General features: G+C 54.0%; 1 protein-coding gene and 1 long non-coding RNA gene across 8 annotated transcripts in view; one reads left to right on the top strand and one right to left on the bottom strand.

Moving 5' to 3' along the window:
• LOC119157794 overlaps nt 1-22,599 on the top strand; it is a 786,943-nt gene that overhangs the window by 753,376 nt on the left and 10,968 nt on the right. For 6 of the 7 annotated variants that reach the window (XR_005107674.1, XR_005107670.1, XR_005107668.1 and 3 more), the window contains 2 exons: nt 17,144-17,203; nt 22,337-22,503. This is a non-coding gene — a long non-coding RNA (uncharacterized LOC119157794). Of the gene's footprint in view, nt 1-17,143; nt 17,204-20,468; nt 20,541-22,336; nt 22,504-22,599 lie in introns of all 7 variants that reach the window. The other variant, XR_005107672.1, reaches the window with a different exon arrangement.
• On the bottom strand, nt 10,700-14,506 carry IRX5 (iroquois homeobox 5). The gene is made up of 3 exons (XM_037409079.1): nt 14,040-14,506; nt 12,376-12,777; nt 10,700-12,122 (listed from the first exon to the last, which is right to left on the bottom strand). The coding sequence occupies exons 1-3, from the start codon at nt 14,286-14,288 to the stop codon at nt 11,277-11,279; spliced, it is 1,497 nt and encodes a 498-aa protein (XP_037264976.1). The 5' UTR covers nt 14,289-14,506; the 3' UTR covers nt 10,700-11,276.

The raw sequence follows: 22,599 nt of genomic DNA, 5'->3' as shown, positions 1-22,599 counted from the left end.
CCAGTTGTTGCTGTGTTTGGCTTTGGGAGGACAGTGTATATTCATCGGCTTTACTGCAGGGCGGACTCTTTCAGATAACATGAGATTTTTGTTGCAGAGCCTGGCTGATGTTGGAGTATTATTGTGGAAGCCTTCATGCAGGCATTTGTTGATGTTGGAGTGTTACTGTGGGAACAGTGGCTTGCTTTGTGAAGGCTTGTCTCTGAGATGCAGTCAGAGAGCAGTTCGGTGTGAAAGGATGAAATGTGGAATGTTCGTACATACATTGTGGTTCCGTTTGAAAAGATGAAAGCTGAATAGTTTGCAGGCTTGAAGGCAGATTTGGGGCAATTGTCAGCTGGGCAGTTGAACGGTTGATTTTGCCTGGGTGGTGTAATTGGCCTGGTGTACAAAACTAATCAAAAGTGGGCTTTTGCAAGTGACCCTGGGACTCCAGCTGGCTACTTTAGACCTTTTCACTCGGTCTAGCTGGGCTGAGGAGGGGCGTGCCTGGTGGCACTGCTACTGGAGTGAGGTGCTACAAGCTTAAAGCCCAGAAAATTCAAAAAGAAAAGGTAAGAACTATGGAAATTTCTGGTATTGACCTATGCCGTCTATAACACTAAATTCGGGCAAACACACGTATACTCAGTGGAGGGCATGCCAGGAAGCACTGCTGCTGTGTGAAGACATGCTGGAGAAGTGCGTTCCCTAAAGGGGGAAGGGGATCTGTATAGGTCTTCCCAACCTTTTCTGGGATACCAGAATCCCTTAGGTAACACCAGTTTTCAGCATGGTAGCTCTGCCCTATCCGTGTGGTTTGCTGGTGCCAGGGAGAATCACCGCTCCCCAGGGCAGCACAGAACAGCCCCCGGAGCAAGGCACATTTCAGTGCATTGGTCTCTATTAATTTTGATCTAATTTGCTCCGGCATACATTCAGACTGTCAGCTGTAGCATGGAGGAGGTGCCTCAGCCATAACTAAGTTACTGTTCAGCGGCTAACGTGTTTTCACGAGCACTTTGTTGGTTTTCTTTTCATACCTGCTAATGTGATACAGCGAGGGCTATTCGGTGCTGTGCGTGCACAGCAAAATTAAGGCTGGCAGGCAGCCCGGGGAGCCCTGCCACGTGTCCCAGCTGCTCGCAGTGCTCACAGCGTCCTCCGCTTCCCCAACTTTGCTGCCGCACGTTTTTCTCCAGCCACTCTCAAACAACAGAGATCTTGTGGTTTAGAGCTTCCTGATGATTTGTCACAGAGGTATAAACGGATAAAGTTCATGAAGAAGGTTTCTTGTAGAGATGGACTTGTTTGCCACGCTGTTTCTTCTCACTGTTAATTTCAAAGATGAGTGTGCCAGACTCCTCCCCTCACAGGTGAAGTCAGCACATTGGCAGGGACATACAGAGACTTACTTTCAGGAAAAGGAGGAAAAATTATTTTATTTTTTTCTAATTCTGAGCACCATTACCCCTCACCTCTGAACCAAGAAAGACTTTACGTGGTGTCATAATTTAGCAAATTACTTCCTCAGAGGAAGGTCAAACATTTTACCATTCGATCAATAGGAAGCGACTTACAAATCATGTGTATTGATCATTGTAATCATTCAGAGGAATGTAGGGCAGACACTAAAATCACATGCACTTAGTCTTAATTGCCCACATTAAAGCAATTATGCCCCAAAACTGTCATTGTCTAATGCTATGCACACTACCCAGCATGGTAACTTTTAGCCATACATATTTAATCATAAATCAGCCTCTTAGGTCTGTTGCACTAAAGACCTACAGTATTGCTGTAATTATGCAAATATAACGACGTCTTTTTTCATCAACGTGTAAGATCATGTTGCTTTTGGGAGCCAAGTGGAGGAAAATAAGCCCCTATATTAATGCAGCTGGTATTTAATACATATATTTCACAGCTGTGCTATGTGTTCATGACACAAGCACTTAAAGTGACCTGAAATTGCTAATGAACAGAGAGCCTTTGTAAAAGCAGTCACAGGTCAAGGACTTGCAGATAAAACTTGTTGAGCGGTACATTGATGGTAGGCTTGTGTCGGGAGAGTGCTATTTGTTCAAGGATGTTTATAAACATTATTTTCCAGAGAGGACAATTTCAGCTAAAAGTGTCTTAGACAAATACCAATTTGGGAGTATTAAAATAAATGTTTTCTGATCTTGTAAACATCAGGTGGGTACCTTTTTCCTTTTGTCAAGGGAGCCAGTGTGTAGTCTCAGGCAAGTTTTGGTTTGATTTGTTCCCACAGCCACCACTGTGGGAAGTGAAAGACTGGTCAAGAGTTTATTCCTTCTGCCATTCCAGAAACCGTTTCTAAACAGATCTGGAAAATGAACCATTCTTAGTATGTTATGTATCTTGTATTTTGCAAACAAGAATGTTCAAAATTACAGTTATTACCTAGCGTGGGACAGTCACACTTGCCCTTCACAGAGAATATGAGTCAGAGTCCCTTAAAATTGATGAGAGCTCTTCTCCTGCCTTCCAGGGCTGAGATCTAGACCATGAAATAGGTGCAGTGGCCCGTTGGTCTGATGGGGTCAATGTTAGGTTCTGGCCAGTCTCAGACAGTTCCCATGCAGCTCTCCAGACACAGGTATCTTCTAATGCAGCCCAGAGCAGAACGGGTCATGGAAAGAAAAGAATACACAAGACAGAAATGTAATGAAAAGAGGCAGGGGAAAAAAAATACAGAAGAGAATGCTTCGCCTGGAGCCTGCATTTAATTCTTGACTCCCCTCTGAAGGAGTGCAGAGTGGGCTTAGCAGGCAGAGGCACAAAGGGAAGGTGCAGGGAGGGAAGACAGGCTGCTGCGATTGCCAGGCACCTCCGCGCTACCATTGCCTGCTCCTCTGAGCTTTATTGGAGCCTGAAATATCACATCGTTTCAGCGAGTGTTGATCGCTACATTGGTAGTTCTGCAAAACGTTCTTGTTGCACCTTCTCAGTCTTCAGCACAGTGGGCTGCTGACACGCAGGCCTGAGGGTACTTCTGTGAAGCCCCAAAAGGTAACGGGAGAAGCTGCCTTTTTGGCAGTGGGCTCCAGCTGAGGCATGTGCACCTTCGCCGGGAGATGTGAGAGCTGCGGATCCCTCAGCACACTTTAGAGCTGCAGACACAGGGAACAGTGCGTGGAAGCTAAGACCTAAATTGATTCAATCCTGGGAAGATCTTGGGCTCCAAATCTCAGGCAAATTTATTTTAACAAGTTTTTGAGAATGTCAACAATGTTTCTGATCTTCTGGGGGTCTTAACCTGTTCAAAGCAGCAATGTGTAGAGCGTAAGATACCTTGTCGGTCACATGTGTGTGCAGGTGGGCACTGAATCGCGAGTTATTTAGTATGGGCTTTTAAAAGGGGGAAAGTATGTCATTTCTCTTAGAAGCCCTGGGCCTCAAAATAGCGATTCAAGCATTGAACACTGATCGGAGGAGAAAGCCCCAAGCTGTTTCAGTGGAGAAAAAAGAACATAAAATTTATGGGCTCAAAATGGTTGCATGAAATCCGATCAGAGCACCGACTGGGTTACAGGCTGGCCCCGGGCATGGATACGGCCAGCTGGGGGGCATGTTGCCCATCTCTCCCTGCACGGCTGGGTGGCAAGGGGCTGCGGCGTGCCCCATCGCTCCGGCAATCCCGGCACTCCCCGCACTCGCTCATTCTTTCAAGTAGCAATGAAGTTGTTTGGCTGGATCCTTTATGAAAGTTAAAATTGGTTTGTCATTTTCTTTTAGCTTCTCACACCTTATCTAGTTTCTACATTCTTCCCACTTCAGTAGTCAAAGTGATTGAAAGCCGAAAACTGAGCAGATCTGTCCCTGCAGCAACTTTCCTCGCGTTTCTCATTTACCGTTTTATCAAACAGGCTCTTTGTCTCTGCAGTCCCCTGATGTTGCCTCTGTTACACGGCGATATTCTTCAGGTCATGGGGGTTAAAAGGGGGCTAAAAAGGAGATCATATTGGACTTGCTTTACACAGCCATGTAGCATTAGACCCAACGCCCAATAGAGGAAAGATATACTACTCCTATTTGATGAGCAGCAGGCCAATAAATTCATTAATCATCATTTTATGCCTCATCAAACACTTCCCAAGTTCCTCCATGGGAGTTATACAAATTAGCCACTGAAAAGGCAGTAATTTTAGTTTAGCTAGGTAAGTGCTTTTTGATTGCCTTCCTGAACAATGCTTCCCTTGACAAGCTAATAAATCAGCCCTTTCTGAATCAGAAGTGCAGCAAGTGCGAACAATAACTCCACATAGTTTCTCCACTGATTTCAGCTGGAAGGCCTAAGAGGATGATCTGGGATCAAAGTCTCTTACTTTATTGCAGCGCAAAAGCTTTCTTTATGAAGAAGAGCTACAGCGAAATAAGGGAAGGGGGATTTTTTTAATCAATTAATGAGAGAAAAAGTCTTGAAACAAAAAGGAGGCCTAAGTCTCCGATTGCAGGGCTGCCGGGAGGCCGGCGGGGTGGCTGGGGTAGGAGCGGGCCCTGCCACAGGTGAGGCTGGAGGTGTAAACCAGGGGGCTGCTCCTGCGGAGGGCTGCAGATTACCGGGGCGAGTCAGAATAGAGCCTGTATTTAATCTGCGACCAATTGATTCCTTGAGTGTTTCAGGTATTAGTACTGTAGGTTTAGATTTGTTGGGTGGCTTTACAGTGGGAAGCCTTGAGGCTGTGCTGTCTTATCTTTTTTTTTCAAATTGCTGCCTTTGACAGTATCATTTTTTTTAACTTGGCCGTAAATCATTTCACTAATCAGCTGTCACCAGCCAACATGCATACATTGGCATTCAGCCGGAGAATTTGTTTTGGAAGGCCTTTAGCAACAAAAACTATGTTTGTATCAATAACCGTCTGTTAATGTCTCGTGCAGACGGATGTAGAACACGGGGAGGAACAAGGAGAGACGGCGGCGACAGAGAACAGATCGGTGGGGCGAAGGGGGAAGAGCATCAACCGCCTGGTACGGGGCAGCATCCCCCTGCCCCGCCGCGGCCCGGGTTAGCGGCTACCTACGGCCGGGCCGAGCCGTGCCGAGCCGGGAGCCCGCCCGGAGCCCAGCGCCACCCGCCGCTCCGGAGTCCGAGGTTTCCCCCTCCCCGAGTCTAGACCCGAGGTATTTTAAGTACACTGTGTCTCTTCTCCTCTTCATTAACTTTCCTTCCACACATCGCTGCATGCCTCTGAAAATAACTTGGCAAACTGGGAGCCGTTTATCTCTTTTATCTTGGGACCTGATCCAATTAAATAAGTGCACATTTATATTTGCATCCATCAGGCATGAGCGTGGAGAGGTCTGTGGTTTGCTTTAAGCAAATAAAAGCCAATTTCGCTGGAAAAGAGGTGTCTGGACCAAGCCCCCCGTCCCGTCCAGTCCCGTTCCTTCCCGGCCGCGGGCGCAGGGCCCGCTGCCCCGGCCGCGGGCAGGATGCGGCCCCGGGCCGGGCTGGACGCGCAGCACCGCCGCGGCAGGAGGGGCGGTTATTGCACAAGTGCCTGCATCAACCCGAGCCGGGCTCCCGGCGCGCTGCTAGTTCGCACATGCTCTAATTATAACAGATGAGTAACGCCGTGCGGAGGACATTTATTTTCTGCTAGTTGGAGGTGAAGAGATTTCTGGCGGAGGAGGCTGGCGGAGCCTCGGCGGGGCAGGACCTCGGCGAGTTGCTGGGCGCCCCCGCTCCCGTTTGGCCCCGCCGGGCTGAGCCCCTAGAGATGTCCCTGGCAGCCAAGGGGCAGGGGGAGGCCGGAGGGGCTCGGGCAGCCGGCGCCCCTGCGCCTGCACATCAGCCGTCAGCAGAGCGCGGGGTGCGCCTCTTGAGCAACGGGGGTGGAACGAACGCAGCCGCCCCCCCAGCGAGGGGCCGCGTGGCGGGATGCAAGGGGACCTTGCGACACCCCTGCGGGAGGCAGCGCTGCCGGGTGACCCCACGCCTCCGCGGCCCCGCAAGGAAACGCTTCTGCCTTCGGGGGGGAGAAGTGGCAGCGCCCGTGTCGGGGGGACCCGCGTCCCCTCGGGTCAGCGTTAGGGACAGCGAGAGGACGTGAGGCGCGGGGGCTGCAGCCGCAGGCTGGCGGCGGGGCAGGGGCCGGAGCGCTATCGGGCACGAAGAGCGCAGCGCCCGAGCAGGAGCTCTCTCCCGAGGCCGCCCCGTCGGGCAGGGCCGGCACCTCGGCCAGGCCGGCCCCGGGCGAGCCCTTTCCCCGGCAGAGAAAGGTCCCTAGGCCGAGCGGCCGGTTCCGCGCCCGCGGAGGCGCGGTGGAGGAATGTGGGGACAATGCGCCATCTGTCACCGCCGGGCCGCGCCGCGGCCGGGAGCGCCGCCGAGGGCGCTGATTTATGCTGAATGCGCCTTAGAAGATCTCGATGTAGACTTTGTCTTTCTCTGTCAGAGCCAAGTAAAAAGAAACAGCTGGCCTGAATTTTTAGCACCCATAATTAATTAAGAGCTTCATTCCTGGGATTTGATGATTCAATAAAGCAAGACCCTTATTCCCCTATGTGATTCCAGTGAATATCTACTTCACTCCAATCCTTTCGGGTCCCAAGATAGGGCAGATTAACACTCTTTTTCTGTGGGAGAGCGGGGAAAAAATGCCTCAAGATTGCATCTGAGGGGCACACAAAAGGTAAATTCAAAACTGCCACTTGTTCTCTGCAAAGGCTCCTTATTCTCTGCTATTGATGTATTTGTGCCAGGTTTTAAAGAAACCAGAGGGGGGGATGAGGAATTAACATATTGCTCATTTGGAAAAACAGCCGGTTCTGGTTTTGGTAACACTTGTTCCCTTGCCAGCCACAGATGTCCTTACTAATAATCTAGGCAGGTCACAGAAAGAGGGGAGCGGGGGGGCGGGCTCCCCGGCAGTCCCGTGCCGCTCCGAGCCCCGGACACGGCGGCTGCGTCGGGCGGAGGCCGCGGAGCTGGGCGCACCGCACCGCCGGCTGCGGAATACCCGCGGCTGAGCACCGGCGCTGTGCGCCGGCCGGGCCGGGCCGTGGGGTCGAGTTTTCCTTTTTCTTTTTAGTTGTTGTTGTTGTTGTTGTTTTAATTCATCTACGCTTTGGGTGGAAGTTCCTGTACTTTTCCCTACTGCAAACCCCTGTGATATTTTTCAGTCGCCTCCTTTAAACTTGCTGACCGTGTGATTCCCCGTGTTCTCTTGGCGGAGGCTCTTTCAAGTAGTTTCTAGGCACGACAAGGAAGATGCTGTTCAGATCCTCTTACCGGGGTGCGGGGGGGGCGAAGCCCAATAAGCCAATTAGAGGCGACCGCGCCGTCCGGGCCGCCGCGGAGGGCTCCGCGCAGCGCGGGAGCCCTGTAGGTTAATCGGGACAATTGGAAAAGCAACACTCGCGGGGAGAGCAGCGGGAGGGATGTAAACACGGTCCGGGGTGTTGAGGGTCTAAATTAGGATTTGTTTTGTTTTTAAGCGTGAAAGAGGAAGCAGCAGGGCTGCGGGCTGCGCCAGGCTCCCCGCCTCTCCCGCCCTCCGTCTCCGCCATTGGGAAGCGGGTTGGAGGTACAGGGGGGTCCCGTCGCCCCCGCCGCAGCTCGGGGGCTGTGCCGGCTGCCAGCCGCACCCCCGGCTCTGCCTGCTTCCCTCCGGGATGGAGGGGAATTTACCGTGGATGGGAGCGCTGGGAGCAGCCACGGGCTCTCGTCCTCCTGGGCGCACCGGCCAGGCGATGGGTCCGCCGGGACGGGCACGTCGGGCCCCGGCGCCCTTGGCGGGGTTTCCCTGGGGAAGCCTCTTGCCTCCTCGGGGAAAGGGCACTTGGCCGCGCCCGGGGGTTCCTCCCGCCCCGTCTCCCCGGCCCGACGGGCTGCAGCTCTCCACCGGGAGCCTCCGTACGCCCCCTCCAGCGTCCCGGCTTGCCACCGGCTCGATCCGCAGACCGGGGCTGCGGCACACGCGTGGGCGCACCGGGCCAGCCCGCTGCCGGGCCGCCGTGGGGGGGTCTGGGGTGGGGGGTTGTGGGACTGTCACCTGCGGGAGGGGGCGGCCCGTGTGCTGCACCCCGCTGCCACCTGCGCCGCTCAACCCGCGCCGTCGGGGGGCCGGCAGCCCCGGACTCCTGGCCCCGGGGGGGGCTGGGGAAGGGGCGAGCTGTTTCCCGCGGGTGCGGAGCGGCTCCCCGCGGAGGCAGGGCCGTTCCCACCTGCGCCCGTGGGCAAGCACCTGCTCCCAGGCGAGCTGGTGGGACCCCAGCCCCCAGGGACCCCTCGCCTGCCCCCAAACCGCTTCGAAGCGGCAGCGAAGTTCCCCGGCCCCCGGAGCTCGGCGGGGCGGCCCGCGGCCCTAGCCGGTGCCCCGGCGGGGCTCCGCTCCCAGCGTGAAGCGTTGCTCCCGGGCGCTCCGGAGCCTGCTCCCGAGTAACCTACGGCAGCTTTAATTGGCAGCAGACGTTATTTTTATTTTAAGATTTCCTCAAAAAATATTTTTTTTAAACAACAAATTAACGTGCCAGAGGCAAAAAAGGTGGACGCTGCCCCCTCCCCCCTGCTCTGTTACAAAAAAGAAACTGGGAAAATCATGCTTGTGCTAAAGGCAGGCTGTACAGTATATCTCCTGGGTCAGGGGAAAAGGGTGAAGAATAAAATTGTTGTATGAAATCGATGGGGCTACAGTAATAGTTATGGTTTAAAATAGGCGACAGGCTGCAACCTAAAGGAAACGGTGAATTCCCTTAGGAATTTATACATCAAACGAAAACCGTATTGAGATTGCTGATAGACCTATTCAAAATAGCCGCGATTATAAGGAATACGGCTTTTGAACGAGCGAAGCTCCTAAGCTGCTTTGCAAAATAGCTTTTTCAGAGATCGGAAGATCAGCTGGGGAAAGGTAGAGCGACAATTTAAAAAAATAAATTAAAAAAAAAAAGAATTATAGCTAGATGAATAATTAAAACCTATTTATTTTGAGCGAGTCGTTCCACTGCGGGACCTGTTGTCTGCGGAGGGCGGCCCGGGGGGAGGGGGTGCCAAAGGGCGCTGGGGGGTCCCGCCCGAGCTACGGCAGAGGCGGTGTCCGCCGGGGGTAAAGGTGCGGCGGGAGCCCGGGCCGGGGGCGACCCGCGGGGCTTTGCCTTCAGCCCCGCCCGACGGAGCGGGCCAGCCCTGCCCCTGCCCCTCGCCGTGCGAACTTTCTCCCGTTTTGGACAAGGCAGGTGAGTCCCACACACCGCGCTGCTGCGCGAAAAATACGCCTTCCTGCAGGTCCCCCCGACTGGAAAGAAAAGATCCAACCGAGGAATTCGAGCATTTTTAAAAACTTCATTTATAATTTATAAAGTGACAAAATAACAGACTATTATCCCAGGAATATTTGATTCTTTACCATTCAGCTTGAAACGATTTTGATTTTAAACCAGATTATCTACAAAGATCGTATAACCAAGTGAACATGGACTGCATCTTTAAAACATAAAATACAAACTACTATTTAAAATCCGTAAAATGTAAATATGCATGAATAAACCTGTTACAGCTAATAAATGGCTTGACAAAGTTGAGGAGATTACAAAAATAATTATCTGGCTCGTAAAGGAAAAAAAAAACAACACCAAACAAAACGGAGGGGTGTCTCGGCAGCAGCTCCGGCGGTCCCGGCGAAATTCCCATCACGTTACCAGCGGCAATGCGCCGGCGTACGACTGACACCCACAAAATCCGATCGGAACGGGGGAAAAATCCCGTCCCCGGTGCCGGGACAGCTGGGAGGGGACCCGGGCTGCGCGGATCACCGCACCCGCGCTTTGCTCCCAGGTTCCGCTGGGGAGCCCCTCGCTTGAGCAGGGCCCCGCTCTCCCCCGGCTGGGGCTGCGGAGCAGCGGGAACGCGCAGAGTGGGCACGGGGCGCGCCCCGTCCGCAGGGGACGGCTGGTGGCCGGGGGCGCCCCGTCCTCCGCCCCGGCGGCCGCGGCCCCACCGCCCCCCCCCTTCCCCCGCGGGCGCGGAGCGGAGCGCGGCGGCCCCGCGGGGCTCCCGCACCGCCGAGCGGGCGGCGGGAGCCAAACTCGGGCCGAGTGTGACACCTACCTGCCAGCGCCGGGAAGCACCGCGCCCGCGGCCGGCCCAGCGCGGGGCTGCGCGGCCGCGGATGCCGCCCACACCGCGCCGTCCCGCGGGCCGGGGGCAGCGGTTGCAAAACGCCCGGGGGCGGGGAGGGGGCGAAGGGGCCGGGGCGTCCCCGCCGCCGCGGGTGCCTGTGCCGGCGCAGTCCCCGTCCCCGGGCCCGGCCGCTGCACCGCGGCACCGGCGGCGCGGGCTAAATCTGGCAGAAAATCGAACTCATTAGCCAAGTTCACCAGCTGATTGCTTTGCATAAAACACGACACTGATTGGAAGTAATTAGGTTAAAAGATGGGACCGCGCTTCGATTTGGTGTTTCTAACAAGTGCCTTTGTGCACGGCCTGGTTTAAGCCCCTACCTCCGCCGGCGGCGGCCCCCCCGCTCCCGGTCCCGGCCCTGTCCCGCCGCCGCTCGCCTCTCCCCGGCCCCGCGGGCGGCTCCCGCCGCTGCCCGACCCGTGAGAAATCCTCAATCCTTTTGGAAAAAGGCTTCAGGTGCTACTGTAAGGTCCTAAATGGAGCCCCCGCGTCTCTTTTTAAAACGTGTAAATTTTTTTTCCGCAGCTATGCACATCTCTGCCCGTTGCAAAAAAAGAGTGGTTTTGATTCTGTTAAAAATCTCTTTTAATTAAATATTTGCATTTTACAAAGGCGGCTGCAGGTTTTTGTATCTAATAAGTATAACCTATTTTCCTTTTTTTTTTTTTTCCCCATTATAGTTTAGCTCACACCCAGGAAAAAAACCCAATAGGCATAAAAAATTAAATTAAACTTGTCTATATATATTTTAAACTATGAAACAATTCGGAAAAAGACACAGAAATGTATATATTTATATACGAAAACAACATTAATGCCTGTACAGGTGTCCTTGATTTCATAATTTACTTTCAAAGATACTGTATATCAATTTAAATACAAAAAGCTACATTAAATATACAGAATAAGATTTAATACAAATCTTTCTTCTTTGGTGTGTGAGAGGGAGAGCGTGTCCTCGTTTTGCTTTTCACTTGGTTTAAGACATTTCTGCGTGGCTTCCACCACGCCATTTCCAATAGACTCTATAAACTTTTGCAGGGGGTGCTGGGCGGGAGGGGGCAGCTGGTCTTTTTCTGTTTGTTTGTTTTGCTTTTCTTTTGGTAGTGGAAAAATTAACTGCCAGAGCAATTTATTATTTCTCTCAATAAATTAAAAAAAATATATAAAAGAACAAAAACCACGGTCCCAGGAGGGGGTAAGGAGGAGAAGCCGATATTAAATGTTGGACATACCTTTCTTCAGCTTCGTCAGGTGAGTCTTTGCAAAGGTCTACTTGGGACTGGCTCCTGATCATTTTAGTGTCTTTAGCCAGGCTCTCGGCTCTGCTGAGGACAGTCTGGTTAATCCATTGAAGTGGGCGCCGGGGGCGGCGGCGGCGGGGCCGCCGGCGGGTGCCCGTGCAGGGCCCCGAAGGAGCCGTAGTTCGTGTAACCGGGGTAGAAGGGCGCCGTGTAGTAGAGCGGCCGCGGCAGGACCGCCCCGTTGGGGAAGGGGCACTGTGCCGCCGGCGAGCGCGGCCGCGGCGGCGAGCGCGACGGGCCGCCGCCGCCCAGCACGGCGGGGCCCGGGGGGCGCCAGCCTCAGCCGCCAAGCCTCCTTCGCCTTGTCCGCCGAGGTGGCGATCTCGGCCAGCGACCAGAGCTTGGGCTTGGCGAGGGGCCGCCTGCTGCGGCGAGGTGGATGACCGGAGGCGCCGGTGGCGGCGGGCAGCAGCGGGTGCAGGTGCGGCGTGGCGCGCGGCCCGGCGGCGGCGGAGGGCGGGCGGTACGGCGGGGGCTCCTCCGCGCCTCCGCGGCAGCCCGCGGCCCGCCGTGGCACGGCCCCAGCGGGGAAGCGCCGGGCGCCTTGTGGGGGGCGAAGCGGCCCGTCGAGCCGCTCCTCCGCCGGCTCTTGCAATCCGAGTCGCTGAGGCCGGCCTCGGCCTCCCGGGGCCGGGGGAGCTCCTGGAGGCGCTCGCAGCCCGGCGCAGCTTTGGGATCCGCCGCTCTGGGGGGGGGTGGGAAGAAGAGGGGTGGGGGCAGCTCTCGGCTCGCCCTCGCCCCCAAACCCGCCCACCCGCTCTGCCGCCCCCCCCCCTTCCAGCGCACAACCCCCCCCCTCGGCTAGCCAGCCGCGCCGCCAGGCCGCAGCGCGGCCCTCCGGCTCCCCCCGCCCCGCCGCCCGCCGCGGGGGCCCGGCCGCCCCGGGCCGGGGGCGACCCGAGGGCGCGGCCGCGGGGGCCCGGCCGAGCTTCTGTCCTACTGGTCCGGCGTCCCGGGGTCCCCCTTGTCCTCCAGTTTCTGGGGCTCGTCCTCGTCGTCTTCTCCAGGTCGATGTTCTCCTTCCTCCTCGTCCTCACTGCGGTTCCGCGGGGTCCAGGTCATTTTGTTCTCCTTTTTGAGCCGCCGCCGCGCGTTGGCGAACCAGGTGGAGACCTGGGTGAGGGTCATTTTGGTGATGATGGCCAGCATGATCTTCTCGCCCTTGGTGGGGTAGGGGTTTTTCCGGTGCTCGTTGAGCCAGGCCTTGAGGGTGGCCGTGGCGTCCCGCGTCGCGTTCTTGCGGTACGCGGGGTCCCCGTAGGGGTAGGAGCCGAGCGGCGCCGCGTACGGGTGGTACCCCAGGGAGCCGGCCATGCCCGGCGTGTGGTCGTAGGGCGAGCCCTGGGGAGAGAGGGGAGAGCGGCCCGGCGGGGCCAGGTCAGGCGGCCGCGGGGCGGCAATGACACGGCAAGGGCAGCGACAGGGCCTGCCCGCGGCCCCCGCCCTTGCCCCGCCGCCTCTGCCCCGGCGCGGGGCCCTGCCCGGCTTCTCCCCCGGCTCCTTCGCGGGAGAACGGGCGGGGAAGGGCCCGGGGGCTCGCGGCAGCCGCCCCGGGAGGCCACCGGCCGCCCGCAGCCATCCAGCGCCTCTCCCCCAAATACAGGCGGGGAAAAGCAAGTGGGCAGCGCGGCGTGGGGGCGGACAGCGGCGGGGGAACTCTTCCCTTCCTCCCCTTCCCTTCCTCCCCTTCCCTTCCTACCGCGCTGCGATCGCGGCGGGCAACCTGCCGGGCTCAGGAGGCCGGGCCGGGCCGGGCCGCTCCTCTGCCAGGCCAGGGCGGGAGGAGGAAAAAAAAAATGTAAGGGGAAGAACAGAAAAGAGGAGAGAAGCTGAGAAAAGAAAAAAAGAGGAAAAAAGGGGGAAAGGAAAGAGGAAAGAAAAAGGAAAAGAGAAAAGCAAAGAAGGAAAGACAAAAAAAAAAGGAAAGAAGAAACCGTGAAACTCTGCGTCCAGCTGAGTAGAGGGGAGAAGCTGAGCAAACTCGCCGGGTTTTGGGGGGAGCGGCGGCCCCCGCGCTGCGGCGGGGATGCCCCGGGCCGGCCCGCGGTGCCCCGCAGGCGCGCACGGCGGCGCAGTGCCGTGCCTTTCCCTGCCCTTCTCCGCGCAGCGGCCGCGGAGCAGCTCGCAGCCACGGGATTAGAGCTCTGCAATATTTAAGCAGCCTAATTATCGCCGCGCAGGGGAAAGTTGCCTGGGTTATCGCCCGATGATTCTCCCATCGCCTTGCCGCTGCTGGGTTCATTCCCTTTTCAATCACACAAGCTAATTGTTGCGGAATTACTATTGCTGTTTATTATTAAAAAAAAAAAAGCTTTTTTTTTTCTCCTTTTGGAGGGAATACGATCGGTCCCCGCCAGAGACGGGCCGTGCCGGCGGCTCCCCCGCGCCCGGCCTGCCCTCCGCGGCCGCCAGCAACAGTGTGCGGCAGCGCGGGGCGGTGCGGGAAAGTTGGGCGGCGAGGCGGGGAGCCGCGCTCCCTTTGTCCCCGGTATCTCAAAAATAAAATGGGAATAACAAGCAGGCCCGGGGGGGTGCAGGGGGGCGGGCGCCCGCGGGATGCCGCCGTGCCCGGCGCGGTGCCGGCTGGCCGGGGCTGCTCTTACCACGTAGGAAGTGAAGGCGGCGGCGGCGGCGGCGGCCGGGTCGGTGCCGTACTGGAGGTGGGAGTTGTAACCCGGGGAAGGGGCGGTAAAGGCGGTAGATCCGGCATAAGGGGAAAAAGCGGAGCCCGAAGAAGATCTCCCAAGTTCATCGGTCCGGGGTCCGGAGATCACGCTGGTGCTGTACGCCGGGCAGGAGTAGAGAGCCAAGGACGCTGACGGCTGGTACAAGTAACCCTGAGGATACGACATGGCCAGGCGCACACATACACCCGGGAGCCCAAGGCGCCGGGAGGGATCCGCCGCGCTGCCGGGCTGGGGCCGCTGCGGCCGGGGCTTCGCGGGCGCCTCTCCGCCCTCGCCAGCTGGGCAGCGGCGGCACCTTGCTCTGCGCCGGGGCTGCTGCTCCGCGCTCGCCTGCAGCCTGGCACCGCTGCCTCCTTTTTCTCCCCCCCTCGCTTCCCCCTCTTTTTTTTTTTTTTTCTTCCCCCTCTCCCCTCTCTCTCTCTCTCTCTCCCCCCCTTGCACCAGGGGGCTTTTTTTTTCCCCCCCCTTCCTCCTCGCTCTCGCTTTCCGAAGGGTCCTGCCAAGATGCTAAGTTAGAAATTGCAGCTCCTGACGCCTTCTGCGCGGCCCGGCGAGGCTCCTCCTTCGCGGGGTGTTGTCAGTGGAAGGACTGGCAGGACCCCGCTGGGCTGCCGCGGCCGGGCCCAACCAGCGGGAGGGCTCCGCGCTTCCCTCGGCCCTCCCCAGCGCTCAGAGGCTCAAGTGCGCCGGCTCCTGGATTGCAGTCACCTCCAAGCCATTTAAGATCGGCTCCAACTTTCTGCATGTGCTAAATACCGTGCGGAGCCGCGCTGCGCCGGAATGCAAGCCAATCAGTATATGAAAAAAAAATAGATATTTAATAAGATTTATTAGCCGCCCGGCTCCCCCCTCTGCGCAGCCACCCCTCCTCTCGCTCTCTGCCCCTGCCCCTCCTCCACTAAATCACTGGAGGTGGAATATACGGGGTGTGTGTGGCGGTGTTAGTTTTTCTTTTCTAAACAAAAAAAAGGCGATTCTCGGCGGGGAAGCGCCGCAGCCCGGCCCGATCCGGCAGCGTTGGGATGCACGGCCGGGCCGCGCCGTCGGGGCGGAGGCCGCGGCGGGGCCGGACCTGTTGCGGCGGCTGTGCAAGCGGAGCTGCGACGGGGGGGGCCCGGAGCTGCGGCGGGGGGGTCCGGCGAGGAGTGGGGTTTGGCATCGCGGAGGGGCTCGGGGGCCGTGAGCGGGGCGGGGGCGGGGGGGGATTTAGTCTTTCCCAGCACCAGTCCCGGGAGAAGGGGAATCCGGAGGGGGGGTGGGGGGGTGGGTGCGGGGGGAGCGGAGATGGGTCTGCAGAAATCGTTCAGCGTGAGGGTTTTGCCTGCGGATCTCAAGAATACACCGGGCATCCTCCCCCTCCCCGGCTCATAAAAGGGTCGAGGCGAAAGCAGATTAAAACCATATGAACCGGGATAAATCCCCGCCGATCAAGGAGATGTAATCTCCTTTGATTCAACCAGATATATTTCCCAACAGGAACATATCCCGATTTATTCCCTTCTCGCTTGTTTTCCCTCGCGGCTGAGGCAAGGCGCTGCTCCCACCGCCCCTGCCCGCCGCCGCGGCTCCGCGCCCCCGGCCACCCGCGGGCCGGCCCCGCCTCGCCCCCGCCGTGCCGTTCCCGGGGGTGTATGTGTGGGGGGGGAGCGGGCGTGACTTAATTAGATTTATCTTATTTATTATTTTTTATCTTGTACTTTTGCATCTCCCGGCCCTAATTCCTCTCGCCGCTGGCCCTAGCGGGACGGACGCGGAAACGCGAGGAGCCGGGGTGTGATTTAAAACGGGCAGGCCGGGGCGGGAGCTCCCCGGGTCGCCGAGGAGGCGACGGCGACACCGACACCGACACCGCCCCTCTCCCTCCCTCCCTCCCTCCCTCCCGGGCCCCGTCCCGGCGGCCGCGGCACCCCGGCCACACGGCGGGGCACGGGCTGAGCCTTGCTCGTGTACCCCGCTCCGGGTCCGGCGGGCCGGGCCGGGCCCGCTCCGCCCGCGCCGTCGGGGGGTGCCGGCAGGACGGGGGGGCCGGCGGCGGCGGGGCAGGCACGGCCCATACTACACTACCCAGCAGGCCGCGGCCGCGCAGCTCCCGCCCCCGCCCCTCCCGGCTCATGATTGGCTGTCCTGCTGCCGGCGGTGGGTCCTCCCCTTCTTCTATTGGTGTGGGGAGCTGTCCATCAGCGTGGGGAGGCGGGGGTGTGGAGGGGCGGTGGCGGCGCGCTGCGCGGTTGCTGGGGAGTCCGGAGGCGGCGCTGACAGGACGGCGCGCGGAGGCGCTGCGGGCCGAGGCGGCCCCGGCCCGGCTCGGCCCCGGCCCGGCTTGGCCCGGCTCAGCCCAGCCCGTGGCGGCCGCGGGCCGGGCCGGCGAGGTGAGGACGCGGGGCGGCAGCGTGCCCCGCCGCGCGGCGGGACGTCGGGGCGCTGTGGCGGCGCTGCCCCCGCCGCGCTGGGGCGCCCCCTGCCGGCGCTGCTCTGCGCGCGGGCCGCCTGCTACCGGCTGCGCGGGCCCGGCGGGTGCGGGCGCTCCGGGGCGGCGGGGCCGGGGCCGCTGCGGGCCCCGCAGGCAGGCGGCGCCGGCGGGAGCGGTGCCGGGAAGCGCGGCGAGCGGGTGTGGGCACCCTCGGTGCTGCCCCGCCGGGCGCTGACCGCCGCCCCCGGCTCTCCACCGGCGGGCCCGTTGTTTGCGCTGCGCGGCGCTGAGCGGTGGCTCGGCCGGGGCGCTGCCCGGGGAGCGGCCGGCCCGCAGCCTTACACGCTCACTCCACACAGGTGTGCACTTTCATCAGTTTTCAGCGGCGGGTGTCACCGATACGGGTCCCTGGGTTAATTTTCGCTATCGCTCCAAAGCGCCGCGTTTTTGTTTTTTTTTCCCCCCACTCAAAAGCGCTTCTGTCATAATCCTCTGACAACAGCCCTTGTTCGAGGAGTGAGATATCATCTGGTAAAGTTTTATACATTTAACATTCATTCTATATGTGAGCCGAATGAGTAACCGCTTTTCCTTGCGTGTTTCTTTGTAGGGAGAAGCAGAAATTTTAACCATCTATCTTCCCATGGCATCTGACTTTTTTGAGGAGGAGGTAAGGTTAATGTCATGTAAAATTACCCTCTTGATTTCTGATGTTCTGCTAATCTTGCTTCTGTAGGCGTACATTTTGGAAAGCGGGGTGAGTTCATGCATACTTTCATGCCTTGCAACATAATACCAGAGCTGATTAATAAATGGTAGCGATAGGTCCTCTGCCATCGGGGTTCTAAGTGTCTATCAAACCGACATTCTCACTACATTATGCCACTCTTATATCCTTTGCAGTTTTTAAAAGAACTGTAGATAATTCTTCAAGATATTGAAACATTTAGTTTATAGTTCTATTGGTGTGGTTGTCACCTTCGCTTTGTATCAAATTTGAGGCTCCTTTCTTAAGGATGTCTCTATTTTCTGCTTTATTTGCACGTTGATAGCTCTGCTGAATGACAAGTCACAGCAACTTTTTCCTCCGATAGAAGCATGTTGAAATGTGAAAGCCTAAGACTAATCTGCTTTGCAGGACTTTTCAGCCCTTTCATCAAAGAGAAATAAGGAGTTTGTTTCAAGACTCTTGTTTATGTGGTTCTGTCAGTTCTGCTAACAAATGTGGGGCTTGAGGATGCATTGCTGCTTCTCTTCATTTTCACCGAAGATACGTACTTTCAAAAGTATGGATGAGTATCTGGTGTTTGCCTGCTTTGCGGCTGCCAGTGAAATGATAGAAGTGTGAGTTGATATTAAAATTCTGTGCTTTATATGTTTTTGTCATAATTTCTTGGAAGCTAAATTGTTAATGCAACAGAAGAAACGTTTACCATTCACTTCTTGCTTAACGATGGGCAGGATTCACAGGCTGGCTCTTCGTTCTTTGTTTTATTTAAATTAAGGCTCGTGAATTTAAATTCAGCTTGTATAAATACATAATTAAAGTCGCTATTTTTATAGCCTTCAGCCTGATGGGCCAGTCCTGCAAAGCTGTTTAAAATGGTCTTTGTTTACTCTAGTAGCCGGACTCCAGTAGGGTTTTTGACGGGAGAGGAACTTGGATTTAAGATGACTGCACAAAATGTGGTGACCCAAAATGTAGCAATATTTGAACTTGCATGTTTGTTTTTCTACACGGGTTTCATTTGCATAATTTCATTTAGGGTGTGCAAATATATGTGGTACAGTGTCAAATAGCTTAATAAATCTGTGCATGAATGTGTAATAGGGATCAGCTGTGAGTATTTTCTTTCTGGGCGGGGGAAAAAGAGGCAGGGTAATCTTGAAAATAACAGCAAACTATTTTCTGTACAGCCGTTGGTAGGCTCTTAACTGTAAGTGGTTTGGTTGCAGGTGGCTTGTAGTGGATGGAGTTAAACTTGGGTGTCTTGGATATGATACACCTTAATTTAATTACTTTAATAGCTACTTTCTGTTGAAACTTTAAAATCTAACGATCCTGCTTTTATTGCCGTCTTTAAAGATCTAATCGTTCTTGTATGTGTCTGAGATGTAAAACTTAGTGCAAGGGGAGAGGCAACAGATTGGTTCCGTCATATGATTTTGTTGGGTTTTTTTGAGAGTACTTAAAAGATTATGATGGATAATGCTGTCTTGCCAAAGAATGCCGACACAGGTGTTCATCATTATCTTAATTAAGATCCTGAGAAAATGTCATCTTTCAGCATGAATTATGAAGGGAGATGCATTAGAAGATCATTTCAACTTTTTTTTTTTTTCTTTTACAGGGGTAGATGAGAAGGAGGCTGTTTTCTCAAAACCTTTGTGATATTTCTTTATCAGAATACCTGACCTTAGACGCTTACTGAATAATTTGTTTCTCCACTTCAATTTGTGGATATATTACCAAGAGATCTGTATGTGATGTTAAAGGGAATCCTCTTTTTTTAAACAAACAAACAAAAAAATTAAAAATACCCCACCCAGATACTGTGCTCTGTTCAAAGCATAAACAAAATACTAAGACTCAGCCGGTGGTGGAAGTTGCTGCTGGAAACATCTGCTAAGAGATGTTTTATACAGTGTGTTTAAAAGTATTAACAACTCACGCTAATAACAGAACAAAATAAATATATGTGAATATTTATCTTTTTAGTCAAGTGTGAAGAGAAAAAAATTGCCTTCTCTCACCTTTGCACTACTATGGAAGTAAGACTAGTGCGCAAAGAAGAAGGAGGGGCTTGTGTTTTTCTATGTTAAATGAATATATTATTAGCTGAGCAACAGCTAAAACAACGCATGTAAAATCTTGGCTGAAGCACCGGCAGAAAAACTTCAGGGTGTTTTCCTGCAGATGCTTGTGTGCGTGCTGCTGCTGGCTGCCCTAAGGTGAAGTGCGGGGGACTTACAGGGTCAGTACTCGCAGTGGAAGTGCCGTGTTTTGTGGCTTTTAGCTTAGGTGAATGATGTCGGGAGGAGCTCTGCAAGACACCCTTAACTTCTTTCTTGTTTCTTCTACCTGCACTTACTTTGCCCAAGACTCTACTTGTTAGCACTCTTTGTGTTCGTGGTCTGACACCCAAGTGTCAACTTGCAAACACCTAGAATAACTCTTCTTCTCTGGCAACTGGATATTAGGTAGCTTAGGCAGTCTTTTGTTTTTCTCAGCAAGCCTTTCTATGAAAAAAACCACTTTTTGTCTGCTGGAAGAAACCTGATTTTCAGTCTTGGTCCTTTTTTAAATTGCATCAGCAAACCTGTTTAGTGTGTGGAATAAAACCATGCACAGAAGTGCAGCTGGCAAGCCTTTTAAGCATGTAGTTATTGTATTGAACATGTAACTCCAAAGATCTTGACAGTATCATGGGAGAACCTGAAACTGTATTTCAGTTTCCTTGAAGTTTCCTGTAATTAACTTAAATGGCATGATTTGCTTGAATTTGTTGGCATGATATGGGCTAAGTTAAGAATGTCTTTAGGGTTTCTTTTGCTTACAGTTCCACAGGCATACACAAAAAAATAGACTCTCCTAATAGTTGACTTCAAGAGAAAAAAAGAAAACCTGCTCCTTTTCACGACTAAACAACTTTTCCACTTAAAGCAAGTTACATCTACCGTTAGTCGGCTCCTTGCTGTGAGAGGGGAGCACCCTGGTGGGACGGGTGGCCGTGGCTCCCCGTGTCATGTTGTGGGATGTGCATGTGCCCCTGCCTGTGGCTTTCCATACGGTGGCAAACTCCCTTTCGACTGCAGGTGCTGCAGTTTGGTGGGGGCTCCCGTAGCTGGAATCTGGCCTCCAGTGTGGGTGTCAGGGGTGCGTGCCGTTAAATAGCAGTGTTGTGTTCAAAAGGGTTTGTGCTTTATCTACTTAGATATATTTGCAGTCCTGCTGGCCGGTATTCGCTGGGGCTTGGCATTACCTCTGAGGAGAAACGTAAAGCCAGGTAGCCTTTCTAGTCTTACACCCAAAGATTATTTTTTTTTAACATTCATAATTTATGATTTTTGTTAACATTAGAGCCTTTTAGTTTCTGTTCCTTAATATGGATAATGCAGATGTGAATGATTCTTGAAGCTGTTTTCTGCAGGTTAAAGTGAATGTGTTTGTAGAGCCAGAATCATTATCTCCCCCCCACCCCCATAAATCATTGTTTAAGGGAAAAACAAGCCAGTCAGACCTTTCAAGGTGAATGTGGATCATCGTAACTAAGAGTTTACTATACTAATAAACTCATGACTGATCACTCTCCTACTCTTCCCAAAGGAGATGCATCTTCCTGAGCTCCTCCCCCCCCGCCCCCCAAACAGAGCAAAAACTAGCTTCTCCTTTAATAAGCACGTCTTTTTCACAGTATTTCTCAGCTTTGCTATCACAGATCAAGAACCCAGCATTTACATCTGAAATATTCTCTGCTGACATCTATAGAACTTTTCATGCCCTTCAGATTTAATTCTGTGTAGGATAATGCATGGTATAATACATAGGTCCTCTGTTTTCAATTAAGCTGTATTAAGTAACTATGCTCTTCTTTCATATCCTGTAGCAAAGTATCAATATCCAGATGGCAGTGTGCTGGGAGAAAATCGCTGCAGGCTTGGCTGCTACCGTAAAGCCAAGAAGTAACATTTTAGCCTGTGTGATAAATAAAACTGAGGTTGCGACTCTTGGCGTATTGGAGTTGCACTAAATAATGCTACAGTGCTGTTTATTACTGGTTTCATTGGATAATATGCAGCTATAAAACCTGCTTGAAGCTTTTATTAAGAATACTCTGTCATTATAAAAAGGTGCCTACAACTTCTTTATAATATTGACGGTGCAAGAATTACTTTGTGCTGGCTTCCTGGCTGTTGTCTAGGGAGGACCTTATCCTCTCCCAGCTTCTGTAGGCATCAGGTTCCATGGATGTCTCTTGGGAAGAGGACAGCTCTGTAGAGCCTAGGTTTGAAAAGTTATTTTTAAGGATTTTTTTTCTCTCTTTGCTTTTTCTTAAGTTTATTTCAGTATTTAATTTCTGGCTTCAGTTCAAATTCAGCTAATATTCTCTGTGGTATAGACCGTGTTACTGTGTCCCTAAGTAAAACTTAAACCAAGATCATCCAGATAGTTGTCTGAGAGGAGGCTGCAGAATGGCCAAGAGGCTTTTATACTGGCTAAGAAGGTGATGGGAATACTTGGTAGTAGGGAAGGGACTAAAGAGTCTCGAACCTTGGGCTTGTTTCCTCATTCAGTTTCTGGCACATCCTGTGACCTAGATTTGTTCATGTAACCTCTGTGCTGCTGTTTACCGAACTGGAGCCCTCTGCTTTTCTCTGAAACGTTCAGATTCCAGTTGGTGTCCATACTCCTATAATTTGTTAGACTGTTGTGCTTCTGAGCAGAAGCAAGTTATTAATGCTATTACTCATTATTCTATTCTAGATTATTCTGTAATATACTATTATTCATTAGGTAAATGCCGTTACATTTCCATATTTCACAGATCTTTAGTTTCCATAGGTGCCTGTTTGTGGTGCACCTCTTAGAAAATGCGGAGTTGACCACCGTCCAGTGGGATGTGGTGCTAACGGAGTGTCTGTGGGATTTATCAGATGCGCTAGGTCAGTGGGTGAAGAAACCCTCGCATCGCTCAGTCCGTGATCCTTGTATGTAAGAGAAACATGTTGTCTAAATTAGGACAAAAACTACCTTTTCATTCCATTTCCCTGTTCTCAGTCTGTGCTTTTTTTTGCCTTTTAGAATGCACCCAAGAGAAGAAGCAGAGAGGTCCACGATGGGGAAAATGAGTCCAGCAGCCTGTCCTGTCCTGTACATGCTTGAGTATAGGAGGGGACCTCATACAAAGCCAGAATGCGTCTGGGCTTGCAGCTCTTGTTAGCCATATGGAGTCCTATTCAGAGCTAATGGTAAGTAATTTGTTTTGGGTATGTTTTGATTCATAAAGTGAGGCATTACAGTAGTGGCACTTCCCTTTGTGTGACTGGGTTCTGTCTCTTAACAAA

The sequence above is a fragment of the Falco rusticolus genome, chromosome 15, assembly GCF_015220075.1.
Source record: "Falco rusticolus isolate bFalRus1 chromosome 15, bFalRus1.pri, whole genome shotgun sequence".
In the NCBI taxonomy this organism is placed as follows: Eukaryota; Metazoa; Chordata; class Aves; order Falconiformes; family Falconidae; genus Falco; species Falco rusticolus.
Note: the sequence above shows the minus strand (reverse complement) of the source record. Positions and strands in the feature narration are given on the sequence as shown.

Coding starts and splice junctions, on each gene's coding strand:
- IRX5 (XM_037409079.1), bottom strand. CDS start 14,288: ATGTCGTATCCTCAGGGTTACTTGTACCAGCCGTCAGCGTCCTTGGCT. Junction 12,778..14,039: donor CCGCCTTCACTTCCTACGTG/GTAAGAGCAGCC, acceptor CTCTCTCCCCAG/GGCTCGCCCTACGACCACAC. Junction 12,123..12,375: donor ACCCCGGGACGCCGGACCAG/TAGGACAGAAGC, acceptor CACCCCCCCCCA/GAGCGGCGGATCCCAAAGCT.